This window comes from Patella vulgata, chromosome 6 (assembly GCF_932274485.2).
Source record: "Patella vulgata chromosome 6, xgPatVulg1.2, whole genome shotgun sequence".
NCBI classification, from domain to species: domain Eukaryota; kingdom Metazoa; phylum Mollusca; class Gastropoda; family Patellidae; genus Patella; species Patella vulgata.
In genome coordinates, this window is record NC_065884.2 from 22581881 (window position 1) to 22600234 (window position 18354).

The 18354-nt window shown below is 31.3% G+C and overlaps 1 protein-coding gene across 1 annotated transcript; it reads left to right on the forward strand.

Annotated features, from left to right (window-relative positions):
- Nucleotides 1–5: 5 nt before the first annotated feature.
- Nucleotides 6–18287, forward strand: LOC126825238 (uncharacterized). Its single transcript, XM_050554805.2, has 17 exons — nt 6–98; nt 3376–5410; nt 5650–6294; nt 7076–7206; nt 7818–8024; nt 8416–8464; nt 8810–8971; nt 10167–10220; nt 10337–10384; nt 11293–11357; nt 11687–11770; nt 12042–12212; nt 12401–12867; nt 13170–13279; nt 13487–13573; nt 14237–14302; nt 14982–18287. The coding sequence occupies exons 2-17, from the start codon at nt 3392–3394 to the stop codon at nt 15075–15077; spliced, it is 4461 nt and encodes a 1486-aa protein (XP_050410762.2). The 5' UTR covers nt 6–98; nt 3376–3391; the 3' UTR covers nt 15078–18287.
- Nucleotides 18288–18354: the final 67 nt, after the last annotated feature.

An 18354-nucleotide genomic window follows, 5' to 3' on the forward strand; every position in this document is an offset into this window, starting at 1 on the left:
GGAGAAACAGGTTTCCGGAAATGAGAATGTTTTTATTTTGTTATGTGTGTTTTTTGACTGAATTAAAAGAATATTTGTGTTCTTTTATCGTATAACAGGTATTCATATATCTAAGATATACAATCATTCGCTTCTGCCATCGATTATGTGCTCACATGATGCTTTACATTAGAATAAACCCAAAACTTGTAAACCTTTCTATGAGTTGAGGCCTTTTCGCGTTTCTTTCCGCCGAAGTTGGCGCATGTTGATACAGGAAATTTGTGAATGAACAATATTTAGTTTATTAAGTGACACTACTTCTTAGACAAGCGATATCAAATTATTCTGCAGATTTGGCTCATAATAGTTTAAAAGTTTATTTTTTGTTCCATACGAAATAATTAAATCCAGCGAAAAAGAATCGATCAGAACTGGGTCTGTACTAGATAACGTATAGTATAATAAGTATAATAATATGTTGTTTTAAATGTCTTATTCTTCTTGTTGATTTAATCAAGATTCTAGTACTAATTGTGTATGTTAATTCAGCTCAAAATATTGAGTCGTTTGGACGTGAACGTCAAAACCGCTTAATCTAACCGGACACTGACATCTATAAGTTATAACCTTTTTAAGATTTCGGGTCAATTTTTTCATTGGGTGACCTGATAATCTATTGCTGTTCTTTTAGAGTTCTATAAAGTGCATGACCCACATGCTCTACTTCACAACGAACGGTAAATTTCACCTAAACGTTATTTTTATAAAATAAAAGTTTGGTTTTATCCAACACCATATAATACAGCTTTGGACGCCGGTCGCTCTCCATTTGTAGATGAAGACTGACAGGTTTAAGTTGTTTGAAAACGTATCGCGTATATTGAGTTAGTTGCCTGACCTTAAGGTAGGGGATTTTAAGGGCTTTTAACACAAAATTAAGCAGTTTTATTCCCCAAAATCTATTCGAGATTGGTCCTTTAATAATAATATTAATATTTCTTTGTTGTACATAATCAATCAATCTTTTAGATATTTTTCCTCATCTCAGTGATTTTACTGAATCGGCTGTTTCAAAGTGAAAATGCAATTATTTTAGGAAAATAGTTCAACCAATCAAATCCTAGAATTCAGATTGTCCGACTTTGTTACGTAACTTCCATTACTGATTTAAGTCGCTGGTATACAACAGCAAAATATTAATTGATTATTGAGTCTTATCAGAAAAGGATGCTTAGCTTGAACTGATGTTCTCGTCCATGATAACGTAGAATTTTGTATGATTTATTCCATGCAATAAAGATGTTTATACGAGTCAACTATTAGTTGTGACTTGTGAACAACATCACCAATACCTTGTGGATGAGTCAACTAATGGTATTGGATGACTTAACTGTGGTCGAGTTTGCGTGCGGACAAGTTAACTAGCTTCCAGTCTACATTTACATGTATATAGTGATGCTCAAGCTTATTTATACTTGCGAAATCACCAAAAGAGAAAATAGAAATGTACAATTACGGTAGTTAATAGAGTTTAAAATGTTTATGCAAATGTCATTTTGTTTTTCCAGTTAGGGCTACTTTGTCAAATAATCATCTGATTTGTGCATTGTATTGCGAATTTTCATATTTCTAGAATGGGCAAAATAGAGTAGAGTAGTCGCTGTTTTAACCACTCAAGCCCGCCAAGTGCCAATATCATACACAGAGTTTTTAGTGCTATATAACAGTGGTGGACTGCTCGGACGATTTGGCTCTTGTGTGAATGTTTTGTTATCTGGCAAATGGCAATATATCTTTTTAATACATTCGTAATATAAAACAGACTCTTCCCAAAAGCCAAAATAAGTAAAATAACACTGATTTTGGCAATGCAATGGAATTTTCTAATAATCTCCTTTCGTCCAAAATGATAAAACTACGGTACATGTAATAAAATCACTTATATTTGTTTTTATTCAATATAATTATCAAATTATACAGTGTCAAAGTTAAATCTGAAAAAAGGGAATTGATATTATCAATTTAAGTACTTGTAATTTTGGAATTGTAAATTTAGCTGAGAGCTGTACCCATCTTAACGTCTCCTATGAACTGCAGTCGGCGATAGATTATCTTAACTTTATTGATAGGTTTTAAAAAGCTTTTGGTTGTTCAAGATATAAACTTATATTCCTTCAAGGATAAGTTTATGTAGGTCATCAGTTGATCCCACAGGACCCTGACTTACATGTATGTTTATCTGTATTGATGATTACCGTATAAGATCAAATAAGCAATCTTACAGCTTGAACAAAATTAAAATTGAGTTTTGGTTGCTCTGATTCTGTTACTCTGTGAATTACAACTTTTTGTCACTATTTTAATTTTTATAACTGTGACATGCATCAGCTTTAATTATCATGTGCTTTTTTGAATGACTATTTTGTCTCACATTGGCAGCATACGGATGTTCATTAGCAATACATATGAATTTAAATCATGACCCTAAGATGGTTATTAAGCTTTTGTAATTATTGAAAAAAAATAACTTTGTACGTGTATGGTTATTTTCTGTTTTAAAGATGTGCTCAACATTCATCCATGGCTATATTTTGGTTGTATTTTGGTATGTAGAGTACAAAATAACCAATAAAGCTCATGTGCAAAAATAAATATGTTGTGTACAAAATAACCAAAAGCTCATAATAATAGTTAAAGGATTACATTTATTAGTTTTTACACATTATACAATGTACAAGAGGTTAAGCAAACACTGACCCATACATGTAATATCATGGAGGTATAAAGGCCTAATGGCCTATGTCTGTTAAATCAGCTCTAGAAGAACTCTTCATTACCCTCTATGATTAACATAACACAGTGATTACAATAGGAATAGGATTATGAACGCTTGAATAAGCTTTTATAGTAAATGAATGCCTGAAGATTAGTGTGTGATAAAATCTGTCATTGATTGATTTGATCATTGATGTTATTGAAATAGAATACTTTCATTCTTGTAGTCAAGTAAATCTACATTGTTTACTACTTGATAATGCAAGCGTAAATATATTATTATTATGCTTGTCACACATTCCCTTATCTTGATTGATAACCCCATACCTTGTATGCTACACACAGCAGATAGATTGATTTAAACTCTTACCAAATATGTACTCTAAAAATGTCATAACATTAATACATTTATCTGTACATGTACACATATTCACATTTAATTTTCACATCTGGTATGACCCTTTGTTAACTTTGGGTATGATGAAATATTGCAAATGATGGTTTATCTGAATGACAAAACAAAATTTAAAATGATAAAACTACCTGTAGGTAATAGTTTTTGCATTTGTTTTAATTATTTATTGCGCATGTTAATAATTTATTTATTCATTATTGCAGGAGAATTTGATATGTGATGGATGATGATGATAATCAAAAAGAAACTCCATTAGTAATGGCAGAAGAACACAGTGATACTGAGCTTGGTAAAAGAGCTGAAATACCTGGGTCAGATTATCCTTCTCAGTTACCAATACAATCTTCCAATCAAGGAGAAAAAACAGAAAATTACAATCAAAACAATGACATGGGAAGGAATCAAGATGTTGATAAAATAGACACCAATAAAGATGAGAATGGCAACCATGATAAGTTCCAAGACAGCCAGAATATTAACATCACAACAAACGATGATGTAAAGAATAATTTATCTGAAGATCCTTCTCTGGGAATAACATCAAATAATGGGGGCACTGAGATAGTTAATCAAGATGGGAATTCCTCTCCAAGACCTCAAAATGTTACCACAGGAAGTGTGGTGCCATCTTCCCCAAAGAATGGAAATTCCACAGAGGAAGAACAAATTGTAACTTCACCAACATCCTCAAATGTAAAACAGGGTCCACCAGATCAAGCAATTTCTTCACCCACAACCCCACAGAACATCAACAACATGACTTCCACTTCTTTACAGCAACAACCCAACTCCACCCCATCTTCACCATCCAGAGATATTGGCATAATTAAATCATCATCATCACCATCAAAGCACAATGAAACAGAAGATAATAAATCTCCGATCTTCTCGCCAAGATCCCCCCTGTCTGGTGTTGCATCTGATCAGGGAGAGTCTTTTGATTCTCATCTCTCTGATTCTGATGGTGATAACAGTTTAATAGCACGACAGTTAGTTAATGAAGTTCTTGATAAAGCTATAGGTACAGTACAAGAAGGTAACTTGGAGAATGAAGACATTACTCCAAGACAATCTATAGAAGAACATGGTGACAATCAAAATGTATTTGTACACAGAGGTCAAGGTAATGGTGTTGGGTCATCTAATGAAGATGGGGATAATGATGAACACCATGGTGATGATGATGAACACCATGGTGATGATGATAATGATGACATTGATGGCAGTAGGATATCACATAGAGTTCAAGATGGTGATAATGATGAAGATTTACATATAAAGGATGAAAATATTGAAATTGTGGATGATAATGATGATGATGAAGATGCCAATATGGTGGTAGATGAATCAACTTATCCTGATTATCCATTGATGTATGGTAATTATAAAGTGTGTAGACAGGTTGCACCAGGAGTAAAAGAATGTTTGATCCTAGAAACTGGAGAACACATAAAATATGATAAAACACGAAAAAGATCTGAATCATCTACAACAAGCTCTCCAGCAAAAAGTGAGGCTACAGAATCTCCCGCAAAACCTGATGATAAGCCATTGTTTAAAGTCGGAGTAAATCCAGATGGAACATCAGGATTTCCCCACTTTGATTTTGGAAACTCAACAGATAACTTATCACAACTAGTTTCAGAGGGGGAAACCAGTGATGTTCCTTCGACAGCTGATCAAGTAGTAAATGATGATTTATCAAAATCTCATGATGATGAAACACAACAACGAATATTATCAACAGATAAATCTGAAAAAATAGATGGAGATCAGGAAAAGGATGAAGAAAGCGAAGAAGAACAACTTGATAATGACAGTCGTATTATTTTAGATGACGAAAACAACAAAGATACAGTTATAAAAAAAACAGATGAGCTAAACCCTGTACCTAAAACCGCTATACATGCCCCCTCTTACAATATTGATAATTATACTCATATTAGGAATGATTATTTTGGACAACAAAACCCTGCAGATTTTGATGAAGGTTTGGCAGCTGAATATGAAAATAAAGAAAATATACCTGAATCTAGAAGACGTAGAGTTCGTATATCACCTAATGGTCGACCACCAATTAGTCCAAGTCGTGTGAGTCAGGACTATAGGGATTATAAAGATAGAAGTTATACAAGTGGTTTGACTAACGAAAGACGTGATGGTTATCAACCAGAGTTAGTAGCATCGCCACCAGGTGCTGGACCGGTTCCTGGCTTTAATACAATGCAAGAACAACAGGTACATTGTAGATATACTATTATTAGAAGTAGTATCTGGTTCTGTGTGATCTTACAAAATGTATTTCTCATGCTATTGCACATGTACTGAAACTTGCTTATGTACAGTAACAACAGACCTCTAATAATTCCATCATAGCTTTTAGTGAATTTATGTCTAGTTATCTGTCTGTTTTAGTAATTGATGCATTTTATGATTTATGAATTTAATTTTAAAAAATGTCCCCTGTTTTGTTTTAGGTTAGTTGGTTGAAAATGTTTAAAGTTTTAGAAGATCAACATCGGAAAGAACTAAGATCACAATATGCCAAACATACCAATATGATAGAACAGATGCAATCTACAATGGAAACAGAATTACAAAAACAGCAAAATAATATTCATAGACGTCTTGAAGCTCATAGAGATGCTTTGACTGAATCAGGACATGATTGTCAAAGTCATTTAGATCTGTATGGCTACTATACCAATGACCCTACAAATATAAGACCTTCACCTCGAAATAAGCACTCCCCAAAAACTGATAGATATATTCCTAGGTCGCCTCATCGAGATGATTACCACTCTGATTCGTCGGATATAGATCCTTTAGAAGTAAGGCGTCGAATGTATTCGTCTCCAAGAAACCACAGAGTTCCAGATGACATACCATGTCGTGCCGATATCTCTGATTATTCTACTCTTCCATCTGATTCATTCCATGTTAAACGATCTCTAGAAAACGAATTCAGTACTCCTCATTCTTCTCCTGATCGAATCACAGAACATAGACGAACGCCAAGGTCAAGTCATGATAATTCAAGGACAGATATTGGAGGTGAAAAGTTATTGAGAGGGGGTGTTTATAGTACACCCATGCCGATGTCAAAAGGACGATCTTCCAAGGTAGGTTCATGTGAGGCTATATGCATGGCTTAATACATTGTTGCTTCGTAATAAAACTTGAGGGGTTTGGTGACCTAGTTTTTGTGGAGTGGACGTTAAATCCCATTTCTCTTAAAGATTTCTGCAGTTTAGGGTTTAAATATCATATATTAAAATTAATTGCGACTGAACCAAATAAATTGAAGACTGAATTCGACTTTGTTGCCCAGGACATAATTATAAGATGTATGGTGTAGAACAGTAGGAGATTAAGCTCCATTTCATTTCATAGGATATATAAAATTAAATTCAATGCATTAACAAATTTGAAAGGCATTATAACAAGTTGTTTAAAAATACGTTGTGGGAGATTAGATAAAGAACGGGCAGTTCTCACTATAACAGTTAAAAACTAGATACTTTAAAGGGAATTTGCTGAAAATTTCAGTCAAATTGATCCACTATGAACCAAGATTTTAGCGATTGAATTTTTGACCTAGCCTTAATCATCATTACTAAAGTCGGTAGGATAAAAAACATAGTCTCGATTATCCATTTCATGATTAAATTATGAATGGAAGTCGAACAGCAAATCGAAACCTAATCCAATAAACATCGCAGGCTAGCGATGCTATCAAGAGTTAATTATAGTCTGGATAAGTTAATTAATGTCTAATTAATAATTTAGATAATATTTCAGGCCTAAAGAAAGACCTGCAATAGGCAGATTTAGCTCTTGCATAATGTATATTTAAGTGGTATTTAGTTATTGATAGTTTATGAAATTGTATTTGTGTTTTAGATATTAGATGATAATAGAGGTATATGTGATATAATACATCGATCACCACATGATTCTATAGAAACTTTACGAAGCAGCCATCTACGAGCTTCAGGTGATCAGGATTATAATGACGAATCTTTATCATACAGGTATTATATTATCATTATATTCTATCATATCACAGGCCTAACAAAAAGCCAATTCTGGCCAGAATGGAGGGCATTTCAAAAGATTTTTTTTTTATAGAGAACTCAACTTAACGATTTACTCAATCATAAATACTTGTGTATAAATGATTTAAAATAACCAATTTGATATTAATTTATAAAAACTCTAGCACAACTCTAGCCTTAGCATGGACTTTAAATGTACTATACATATAGTCACCTACATGTATAAACTTATTGTGTGCTACATTTCTCAAATTAATGTTTTGTGTACTTTATGTGATGTTATCGGGAGTTAAACAATAGGCATTATTCAAAAATATTGCTAAATCTTAAATTGTTACAATTACTAATTTATTATGCATATTCAATGATTAGTATGATTAAAGACTAATTCATAACAATAAATTATTCTGGATTGCATAGGCTATTGCCACTATAATGGGAACCAGTTTTCTTGATTTTATAAAATTTGGTATACATTAGGACATTAGGTGTTCAAGAATCATATTTTGAGATATTCAATCCAGTTATTAAAGAAAATTGTTTACCTCTACAGTATGTACATTGTTAATGTCTATTTCAAATTTCAGCTCCAGAGTAAATTTACGAGAAAAACATGCCAAACATTTAGCTGATTTACGTGCTTACTACGAACAAGAGTTACAAGAATTACGATCAGTATTAAGTTCTTCCCACTCTAATAAAGAAACAGCTAATGAAAGAATGTTAAAAGAAGATAATCAGGATTTAAGGAAACGTTGTGAAGATTTAACTGATGAATTAGACGATTCTAATAAGTAAGCAGATATATTTTGATATTTGTGTTTCTAGAAACTTTATTAGTCCCTAGGTTCGGTTTGTCAACTTTGTCTGCCATAAAGGATATAGCTTGACATTCAATCCATAATGATTTGTTGTTTGCCTAGTTTGATTGGTTTGACTGGAGGTGACAAATTGAGTTGTTCACTTTGTTGGTCCCTTTCATCATTGTCAGCACTGAAAGTACATGTAACTCTTTTACAACCCTTGGTTTAAACAATATTTTATTTCGAGTACGACATATGGATTTGAAAACAAGCCAAAGCTTTTATAAATTTATTAATTCATCGATTTATCTATTCTTGTCTCTGGGTGTAGTTGTGGTTATTATTTTCTTTAAATAAAATTATTTTATTTAACCTTTTTCAGTCATGTTAGAGAATTGGAACAGAGGCTACAGGGGTTAGAAATAAGATCTGTAAGTACATTAGTAGAGTCAAATTATATTCTAAAATTACATATATGCCTGCGGTATGTATATAATTGCAGATCTTTATGATATTAAGAATTTGTTTAAATATGCAAAATACTACTTTACGTAAATAAACGCAGAATTCAATTTAATCTGTTTGTTTTTAAAGAAAACATTGGCAGAGTAGATGGAAATGTCTGAACAAAATTTTTCTTAGAGCACACTGCATGGCTTATGCCCATTGTCTTTAGCCAGGTTGTTGCAGGAAAGTGGGGTGTTAAACCTTTTATATTGTTCATATAAAAAAAAATTAATTTTAATTCATTAAGTAATATATTTGCTATGTTACAGGCCGATTATGCTGATAGATATGATGATTCTCAGAGAACAGTATTAACATTAAAAACTAGATTAGAAGAATTACATGCTTATGCTAAAGAAAGAGATGGTTTATTGGACAGTTTACAACAAAAATTAAAACATCAAACAACAGCTTTACAAGAAGCTTATAAGGTAAACATAGTCTTGTAGTCATTACTCACTTGAGAACGACAAGAGGAACTTGTTGAAATGTTGTGTGAAATAAACCCAGTGATTGCTTTCCATATAAATTTGTGTTTTATAGCTTAAAACAAGTTTGTGACATAGAATTCTCTTATAGATGAATGTAATCAGGCTAGTTTAATTCCTCAAATATTTGTAAACTGAGAAAACAGAAACCTATTTATTTGTGTGTAAGTTATATGTCTGTAATAGATGCATAATCACAGCTGACATGAGTTCTTTTCAAAGTGACATCAAACCTTCTTTTCTCAAACATAATAAGGATAGATTAAACAGAACTTACATGTATCTGTAAAAGCTCAAAATAAAATGTTAAAATCCATAATATATGATATAATCAGTTTGCTTTCCATATTTACAATGAAAATTGTCAATTTTTCTGAGAAAGCAATAGACTATTGAAATGTATCCATCTATCTGTCACACCTTTATGGAATACAATACCTTTATTTCTAATTGAGTTAGAATGTTCAAACTTGGTGTACATTAGGAGAGTTTGATGAGCAATTTCATTTGTCAATGCTTTGGAATACAAATAAAACTGCTTGTATTTGAGGTAGAATGTTGAAACCTAATGTTCATTATTAGCTGAATGCCTTGACTGAGTTTGATTGATAATGGAACTGGTTGTATAGTTTCATTACATCAATCAATACCTTGACTGAGTTTGATTGATAATGGAACTGCGTGTATAGTTAAATCAATCAATACCTTGCACTGCTGTGTATAGTTACATTACATCAATCAATACCTTGCACTGGTGTGTATAGTTATATTACATCAATCAATACCTTGCATTGACTAAGTTCAAGTTAAAGCTGAACTCTGATTACACAACTACAGAAATAATTAAATAAAAAAAAGTTCTACAAATTGAAAACAAGTATGGCGATTGTTTAGGGCGTTACCTTCTTTTTAATTTAATTATTTCTGTAGTTTTGTAATCAGAGTTCAGCTTTAAGCAGAGTGATAAGCAAATGGATTGGTCAAAATGATAAACGTGCAAGTAATTAATCAGTGTCATTCATTTATTTTGGGAATAATGGAGTCGGGGGAATACCATTTTTGACTGTTGACTTATTTCTATAATTTTGGATAAAAGCTTAAATGAATAATAATAACTGTATTTGATCTATAACTTCAGGTACAAGATGAATTACAAGAAACATCACAGAGAGATAAACAAACATTACAACGTGTAAGTATATTATATGGTTATGGGATAAATTAATATGACATGGACTACCAGAAATTACCCCTCCTTATATTGATCTTCTCATGTTTTTATCAAACAAAATTGTTTTTTTTTTCTAGGTTTTGGGAAAATATGAAGGATTAGAAAAGGAATTTAAATTACTTCAGGTAAAATTTTGTTTATGCACTACCTTTAAGTATATTAGTATTGGGGGGGAGGGGGATAGAGTGTCTAATCTTGGGCCTAATGCATGCGCTTTGATAATAAGGTCTGTCAACAAGTTAAATGGTGTGGTTTCATCCCAAACTTGTATGTGACAACATCAAGAGCTTTCTCTAAATCCTTCAGTTTCATCCCACTGCTTAAAGGCTCAATATCACTCTTGTTGTAACTGAATAATATGTCCCAATCTTTATTCTGGTCAACAAATTGTACTATTTTACAATATTCCAATTAATTGATGATACAAATTTCATCTTAACACACCTAATTTAAAAAATTGGAAAAATTCAACTAAATGATTTGAAAAGCCTGACGTAAAGGTTTTCAAATGTGACTTGGATTTAAAAATATTTTTGAACCCTCTGGACAAGTAAAATAGGATTTAATGGATAATTTACACAACAGGTAGGACACTAACACATCTAGTACTTAGAATAAGGCTATTTTTTATTTTCTGGAGCTGTCAAGCCAGCAAGAGTGTTATTGTCCCTTTAAGACCAATAAGCACATGCAAATTATTGAAATAAAATTAAACTGTTTGTGTTGAGTGGAAGTTAAACCCGATTTCTCTCTGTCTATTTATATAATATTAGCATGTTTTTCTTAACTATGTCAAACATGCTGTAGTTATTCCGTAAAAATAAAACAAAAACCATTAGTCTCAAAATAGCCTTTTGAAAGTGTTGATGAAAAAAGTTAATTTAACATTTAATTTCTTCTGATTTCTAGTATATTCTATTTTCTTCATTATTCAAACAGTTAATGACAAAAAAATGTGGCTTGTCAGACCACCTTTTTTAAAATTTGAATCTGTTTTAAACACAATTCATATTGTTTTTATCATATATTTTAGGAGTCTGCTATAAGTAAAGAAAGAAGTCTATATGAAACCAGAACAGAAATGACCGATTTAAATAAGTAAGTTGATAAATTGCAATATAAAATTAGACTTATAGAAGTATAATATAATGTATTTTTAGTAAAAGGCGTAGAGAAAGAACTGTAATGGAGATCTACCTTTATTACCATTTGTATGTTTTTTATATACACGATATACATTTGGCAGTAATGACTACATAAAGAATTTGTTTTAAGAGTTTTAAATGGCATTACTTGGCTGGTTTGATTAGTCTATAGCACAAAACTTCAGAGCATCCTAATAGTGATGACATTTATACACAGCTTGGGCGACATGTGTATATATTTCCTTCCTAGGCAACCTATCTTTACACTTTACATCTTTTTAGGGCTTTAACCAGATTAGAATTGAAGAATAAACAACTAATGAGAGAAAATGAAAACCTGCATCATAAAGCTGCTATAGCTATGAAGTAAGTAAAATATTATAATATTATACTTTAATATAATATATAGCTTTTAGTTCTAGACACATTTAATGTTGGGCCCTAATAGAACAAAATTGTCTCAAGTTTCAATGAATATTTTAATTCCTGTCATATTGAAATATATTCCATAGAATTACGGTAGAAAAAAAATGTTGTGATATATTAGTAATATTGCATGTATTATTATTAAAATTTTGTATTATATGATTTAAGAAAAATTTCTTAATTCTTGTTTTCCATGTGTGTATATTTTTAGTATGTCTTCTGTTAAGACAAGTTATGAAGATTCATATTCCCATCATGATCCTCCAGTCAGTAGTTATCAACCCTCATTACATCATAATATTACCACTAGTAATAGCCTACAAAATGGGCGAATTGATGATAGTAATACATTACTACATTCTTCAAGAGAATATGATACAAGGTTAGTCATTGATTTAAATATATAAACATAACTTCACAACATAGCTTTATGATATGGGAAATAAAAAGAAGCAGAATTTCTATGTATTATTATTAACAGACTTTGATTCTTCCAAATGTCTATGCAGATGTTAGACTTGTGGAAAGGGGATATGTTAATTATAGAAATAATTGTTTTATTTTTTTCAGTAATTACAAAGATTATAAAGACTATTCAAAAGAATCTTTAACCGAATCTGAAAATACTCGAATTTCACCACTCATCAAGGCAGAACAAGAATTACGCAAACTTCAGACTAATCAAACTTTCTCAGATGATTCAGATCTGAAGACACAGAAAAAGTTTTTTGGCAGTGATAATGGCTATCCTGGATGTAGTCGAGACTTTGCTACAGGAGCAAGAGTAGATGTTAAGGCACCTGCTAGAACTACTGAACATTCTCCTAGATCCCGCCTTTCAATTAATAAAAATCAAGCAACATCAAGGGTTAGTCCTAAACGATCCAACATTAAAACTCAGAAAGAATTCTCACCCCACTCTAGACTTGATGTCAGTGTTAAGGAAGTTAAAGAGAAGAAGAAAGTGGTTGTTATTGAAGAGAAGAAAAAATCATCTCGACCGTCAAATGATAACAAAAGAACCCCATTAGCTCAGGGTTGGTTTACTTTTCATTTTGTCATCAATGTGTTACCCGGAAATGAAATTAGAATGAAATAAGTGTGTTATTTGCATGATTTAATAGAACTGTTGTTTATCTGTTATTTAGTAGATTTGTATTAAGATTTGAAAATTATGAAATGTATTTTAATATCTTAATGTGGTCTAAGGGGAGATAATATAGAGATGGGGTCAACCGAACCTACTTACCTCCCCTTAGTCCACATGTTACAGATAACTTGGTTTTAAATAAAACATTGAATCTTTTGGATGTTTAAATAATTATTGTATTTCACTTAGGAATAGATGTTAGTAAAATGAATGGGGATACTCTAAATACAATAAAGAAGGCAGAAGTTACTACTACAAGTTCAACTTCTACTACTGAATCCTTGCCAGTACAAGCTTTGGTAAGCCTTTACGTATGCTTTAAAGCAGAAATATTAAGTTTTTATGCCACCTAAAATGACTTTGTTTTTCACTGTGCCATTTGTTATTGTCTGTCCTGTCTTTGTGTTTTGGGCTGTGCAGTCTGTTAGATATCAAAATTTACAATCATCCTTAACACACATATTGGCATATAATGTTAATTAATTAAATGAATTTTGTATTTTTAGACTCGTGAAGAAAGAGTGAAAGATCGTTTACAAATGATACAACAACAAGAAAAAAGATATGATGAGTTAACAATTGAGAAGAGACAGGTAGTTTATTAATTCGGCTGGATTAAATGTATATATGTTTCACTAGTTGTAATAGTCAGCTATTTGACATGATGTTGTAGGCATCTTTTTTGGTCAGTTGTTAGATTTGATATTTTATTCAACTATTAGAACTGATATTTTAGTCAGTCATTTCATCTGATATTTAAGATTTTCATCAGCTTTTGTCGATTTATATTCCAATTAATCAATCTGATTAAAATACAGATCTATATTTCGTTTCTTGTTTTTTTATACTTTCGATGCCCTAACTACATGAAGATATGACCAGTTGGAGTAAATGTTTGCGTCAGAGGTCGTACGAACGGCTTTTGACCCTATAACGTCAGACATTGATTAAGCAATCAGTGTTAATGTTTCTAGTGGTTTACCAACAGTTCTTTCCATCGCATGCCAAGAAGTCGCTGTAAAAGATGGTTTCATTGGCCAATCCCTCACGCTATCCAGAACGCAGGTTATATTACAACTCGTCCAGATCCTAGTGTAGTACAGACAAATAAAACAAAATCTTGAACTATAAAAAACGAAACGAAATAGAATATGTGTTTTAATCAGATTGCCAATTAATTTATTGTATTATATTTTATTAGTGAAGAGCTACCCATATGTCAATTTTCAAATAAACTTTTGGATTCTCATTTTCAGCTTGAATCTGCATTAAACAGGATACCAATACATGGGCGAGTTGATAGAAAATCTAAATCTGATAAGGTAAGTTCTGTGCTGTAAATAGTATAAATAAAATGTCATGGACGGATTTAACAATAATTCTCTGTTTTGTTTAATCTATCATGTAACCCACCCTTGATAAACTCTACAATTAGTGTGGAGCAGTGGTATTGACCATTACTTACTCAAATTTCTTTTTCAACATGAGAAAACACTAACAGTTCTATTTGAGCATTTCCCAAACAATAGTATACTCTGAGCCTTAAATGTATCACTGATGATGGGATTCCACTGAAGCTGTAGTTATGTTACTCGTCACTACGTACACAAGGGTTTAACCATAACTCTTTATGTTATCATGAACTAACGTAAGGTTCAATTTTATTTCAATAATTCACCTGCGCATAGGGGTCTTTAACAGTGTGGGGAAAATGCAGGACTCAAGAGAAAACCCATGCAGTTGGACAGACAACCCTACTCCTTGTCACATACAAGCAGGTAATCAAGAGCACACCACTTCATTCAATGACAGGCCTTATGATGCAATGCGCACATGTTAACCATTTGCGCGCCCCAGCCCCCATTTTCAAACAATAAAGTCACTATGTTAAAATATTTTTATGTAAACTATTATATTATTCTTATTTTCTTTTTCTTTCAAAGAATTAAGATATTCTTTTCAAATATTTTTAAAATAAATAAAATTGCTTTTATTTTATAGATTGATTTAGAGAAGAAGTTAGAAAAAGTTGAACATGAATTAGGATCTGTGCGGATGTCTTTACGAAAATATCAAGTCCTCAAATCATCAAGATAAAACTTTGCCACTCTCTGATATTAAAAGAGCCAGTTTATTTCTAGTCTGTTTTTTGTGATATTTATTTGGAAATCCTATTGATGTATTTGGTCCTGATCTAAGGAGTCAGCATGCTATATGCTAGACAAGCACATATTCAATCACATCCTCTCTTATAAAAAAATATATTGGCCAAAAAATTATTTAAATCATTTAAAAACTAAAGGGCTAGTAATCTATTTAAACATTATATCTCAAGATAAGAATTTTGCTTGCAATCTAATTTTAACATCCTTAATTTATATATTAACTGTTTAGCAATTTGGAGATCTTTAACCCTGTTTACATTATAAATTTTAAGTATTCCAGGCATGGCAAGGTTAATTTTTTTGTAATATGAATAGGTAAAACATAAGAGTGCCATACTGATTACCGTGCCAAACTGGCCCACTGAAGTGAAGTGATCTTGGCACAGTGCCAGGCACGGCACGGTTAAATTTTCATAGTGTAAACACTATCCAGCCTGAGCACGGTTTCAGTACGGATTACTGCACATGCACCAAATGAACCTTGACTTTTTTTCTGCGAACTTTGACAGTTCTGTCAAAATGGCTGCTCAAACTAAATCAACAGCCATAATTGTTTTCATCCGGGTAATTTGCATAGGAACTGAAATTAACTTTTCTGTGAAGAGTTCCACATTTGGCATGCCTGGCATGGCTCTGAGACCGGTAAACGGGTCAATTTCTTTAAATTTATCGCGCCTAGTACCATGCCGAGAATAGCACACTTATCGCGGCCATGTGTAAGCAGGGCTTTTGACTGTTAATAAAAGAATAATTTTCAATTTGACTAAGTTTTCTATTCATTCAATATCGTTATCTTTATTTGTCTCAGCTCACAACAACAATAACAATTCAGAAACATAGCCAACTCTTTGTACATATTTTTCATGCTTTAATTAAATTGGAACAGCAGATTTCTTTCAAAGTAAAATGTTACATATGTGTTTGGTTTTCCATTAAATACATCCTAATTACTTGATAATAATAACCTTAGATAGTATTCAGGCATTTTAAAGAATTTCTATAGATAGATTTGATTAACGGTGGAATGTATATAATTTAAGTGTAATTTTTCATTCTATGCAAATAGTAAAGCATGATGTGATAGGTTGAAGTAATATTGGTCTTAGAAAATCTTCAAACACAGTGTTGATCTCACATTCAAATTTTTATTCTGTGTTTAAAATATCATTTGCTAGTTTTCTGTGCTTAGGGTTTGGGTTATTAATTTAATTACTAACAACTTTCTTCATGAAACAAGTCATCCTTTAAAATGGGTGTTTTTTTGTTTTACTTCATTATGTGTATATTTATCAAATGCATTGCTGTTGTGATAATTCTCAGACTTTCGAGCAATCCATGCTATTCATGTAATATTGTTACAGTATAAATGTATTTTAAAAATAACAGTAAATACTAACAGTAATTCAGTTATAATAAATTACACTTTCTTCTGAGAAACTTAACACTGATTTATCATCATTCTTAAAAACAGTAAATCAGTATTGTACAAATATATTATATTCTAAATAAGGCTTGATCAAATTTATTTAAATCAAAATGTATTTAGGGATTTGAATTAAATCATTGATTATATGGCATTAACAGGTGCATATTTTAATGTAGTTTTGTTGTGGACTTGCTGGATAAAATACTGTGTACATGTAGATGTCTTGTAATCTGTTTCAAACAAATTCATATTTAATATCTCAAATGTTAACTTATTTAAAGCCTTTTGGTATACATGAAAAAAAATGAGAATGAACAGTACAATGCAATCTGATTAAAATACAGATCTATATTTCGTTTCGTTTTTTTATACTTTCGATGGCCTACACTACATGAAGATCTGACAAGTTATAGCGATAGGTCACGTCAGGGGTCAAAAGACCGACTTATGACCCTATGATGTCAGACATTTGATTAACCAATCAGCATTGATGTTACTAGTGGATTACCCACAGTTCCGTGCAAAACACGCCTAAAGCTCGCCGTAACAGACCGTTTCATTGTTAAATAACAACTCTTCCAGATTCAAGTGTAGTAAAGACAAGTAAAACGAAATTTTGAACTATAAAAACGAAACGAAATAGGATCTGTGTTTTAACCAGATTGAGTACAATGTAGAGGTCAAATTACATATTATATGTAGGCCTATAAGTTAACCTATATTCTCTGAAGGATTTAGTAAGATTCATTCCGTGAACAGCCATGAAAAAGAATAATCGTTTTTTATGGTATAATAAATTCATTTGTTCTAGTTTTTACACTACATACTTCTACTTTTATTTGACAGTCGGAAAATAAATCAAAGTTATACAAGTTATCCATTCTTTTTTATTGTAGTTGTATTATCTAATAATACAGATTGTGTTTAATTTTGTATTTTTGTAGTGTGAAATGTGAAGGCCACTTAAATGTTATTTTATATTTTAGTTATTTATTTGTTATTAAGTATAGTTTTATTATTATTTACTTATTATTTATATGGTGATTATTATACAAATCATGTATCAATATCTAAAAGTTGCTCATACATGTATATACTATGATATTTAAATATATACTTTACAAATAAGTATTATTCTTTCTTGGCAAATCCCTAATACATAACTACTGCTCTGATACTCATATGGTCAATTGTGTTTATTTTTCATTACCTTAATCCTGTTGGCTTATAAGAACATGAATGTATTAAGGTTTACATCCTAAATAATGTAATCTGATAATTGAATAAAGAATTTTCATATCATTCATCTTCACATGAATTGAGTATTGTATATATATATATATATATAAAAAGTCAGTTTCCAAGTTTCCATAATATTAAACTTTGAATGATCTTCAAAAATATCAAAAGCTAGGCATAAATTCACTTTCAGTGCATTACAATTTTAAGATATATCTATCAACAAAGTTATCCAATAATTATTTTCTAGTCTTTTAAAAATATTACTGACTTGATCATTGAGTGACTATGTATGGTTTAGTGAGAAAGGTATATAGGATTACCATGATAAGATTTATATAGATAGTATGTTATTTGTGTTAAGATTATATAATGTGACTGTGTGTTATATACAATGTAATTATATAGCTATAAGCGATTATGGAAATATTGGAATTGTAATATTAAGACCAGAATTAATAAAATAAAATTCACATATATTTTGTGTTTGATTTTAGACATATATTATTATGGTGAAATTTAACCTGTGAGTGTAAAAGCAATT

Bases quoted from the DNA above. Each gene is read 5' to 3' on its own strand.
- LOC126825238 (XM_050554805.2), top strand. From the start codon at position 3,392: ATGGATGATGATGATAATCAAAAAGAAACTCCATTAGTAATGGCAGAA. The intron at 11,771-12,041 runs GTAAGTAAAATA...GTATATTTTTAG, and splicing joins AAAGCTGCTATAGCTATGAA to TATGTCTTCTGTTAAGACAA. The intron at 13,280-13,486 runs GTAAGCCTTTAC...TTGTATTTTTAG, and splicing joins CCTTGCCAGTACAAGCTTTG to ACTCGTGAAGAAAGAGTGAA.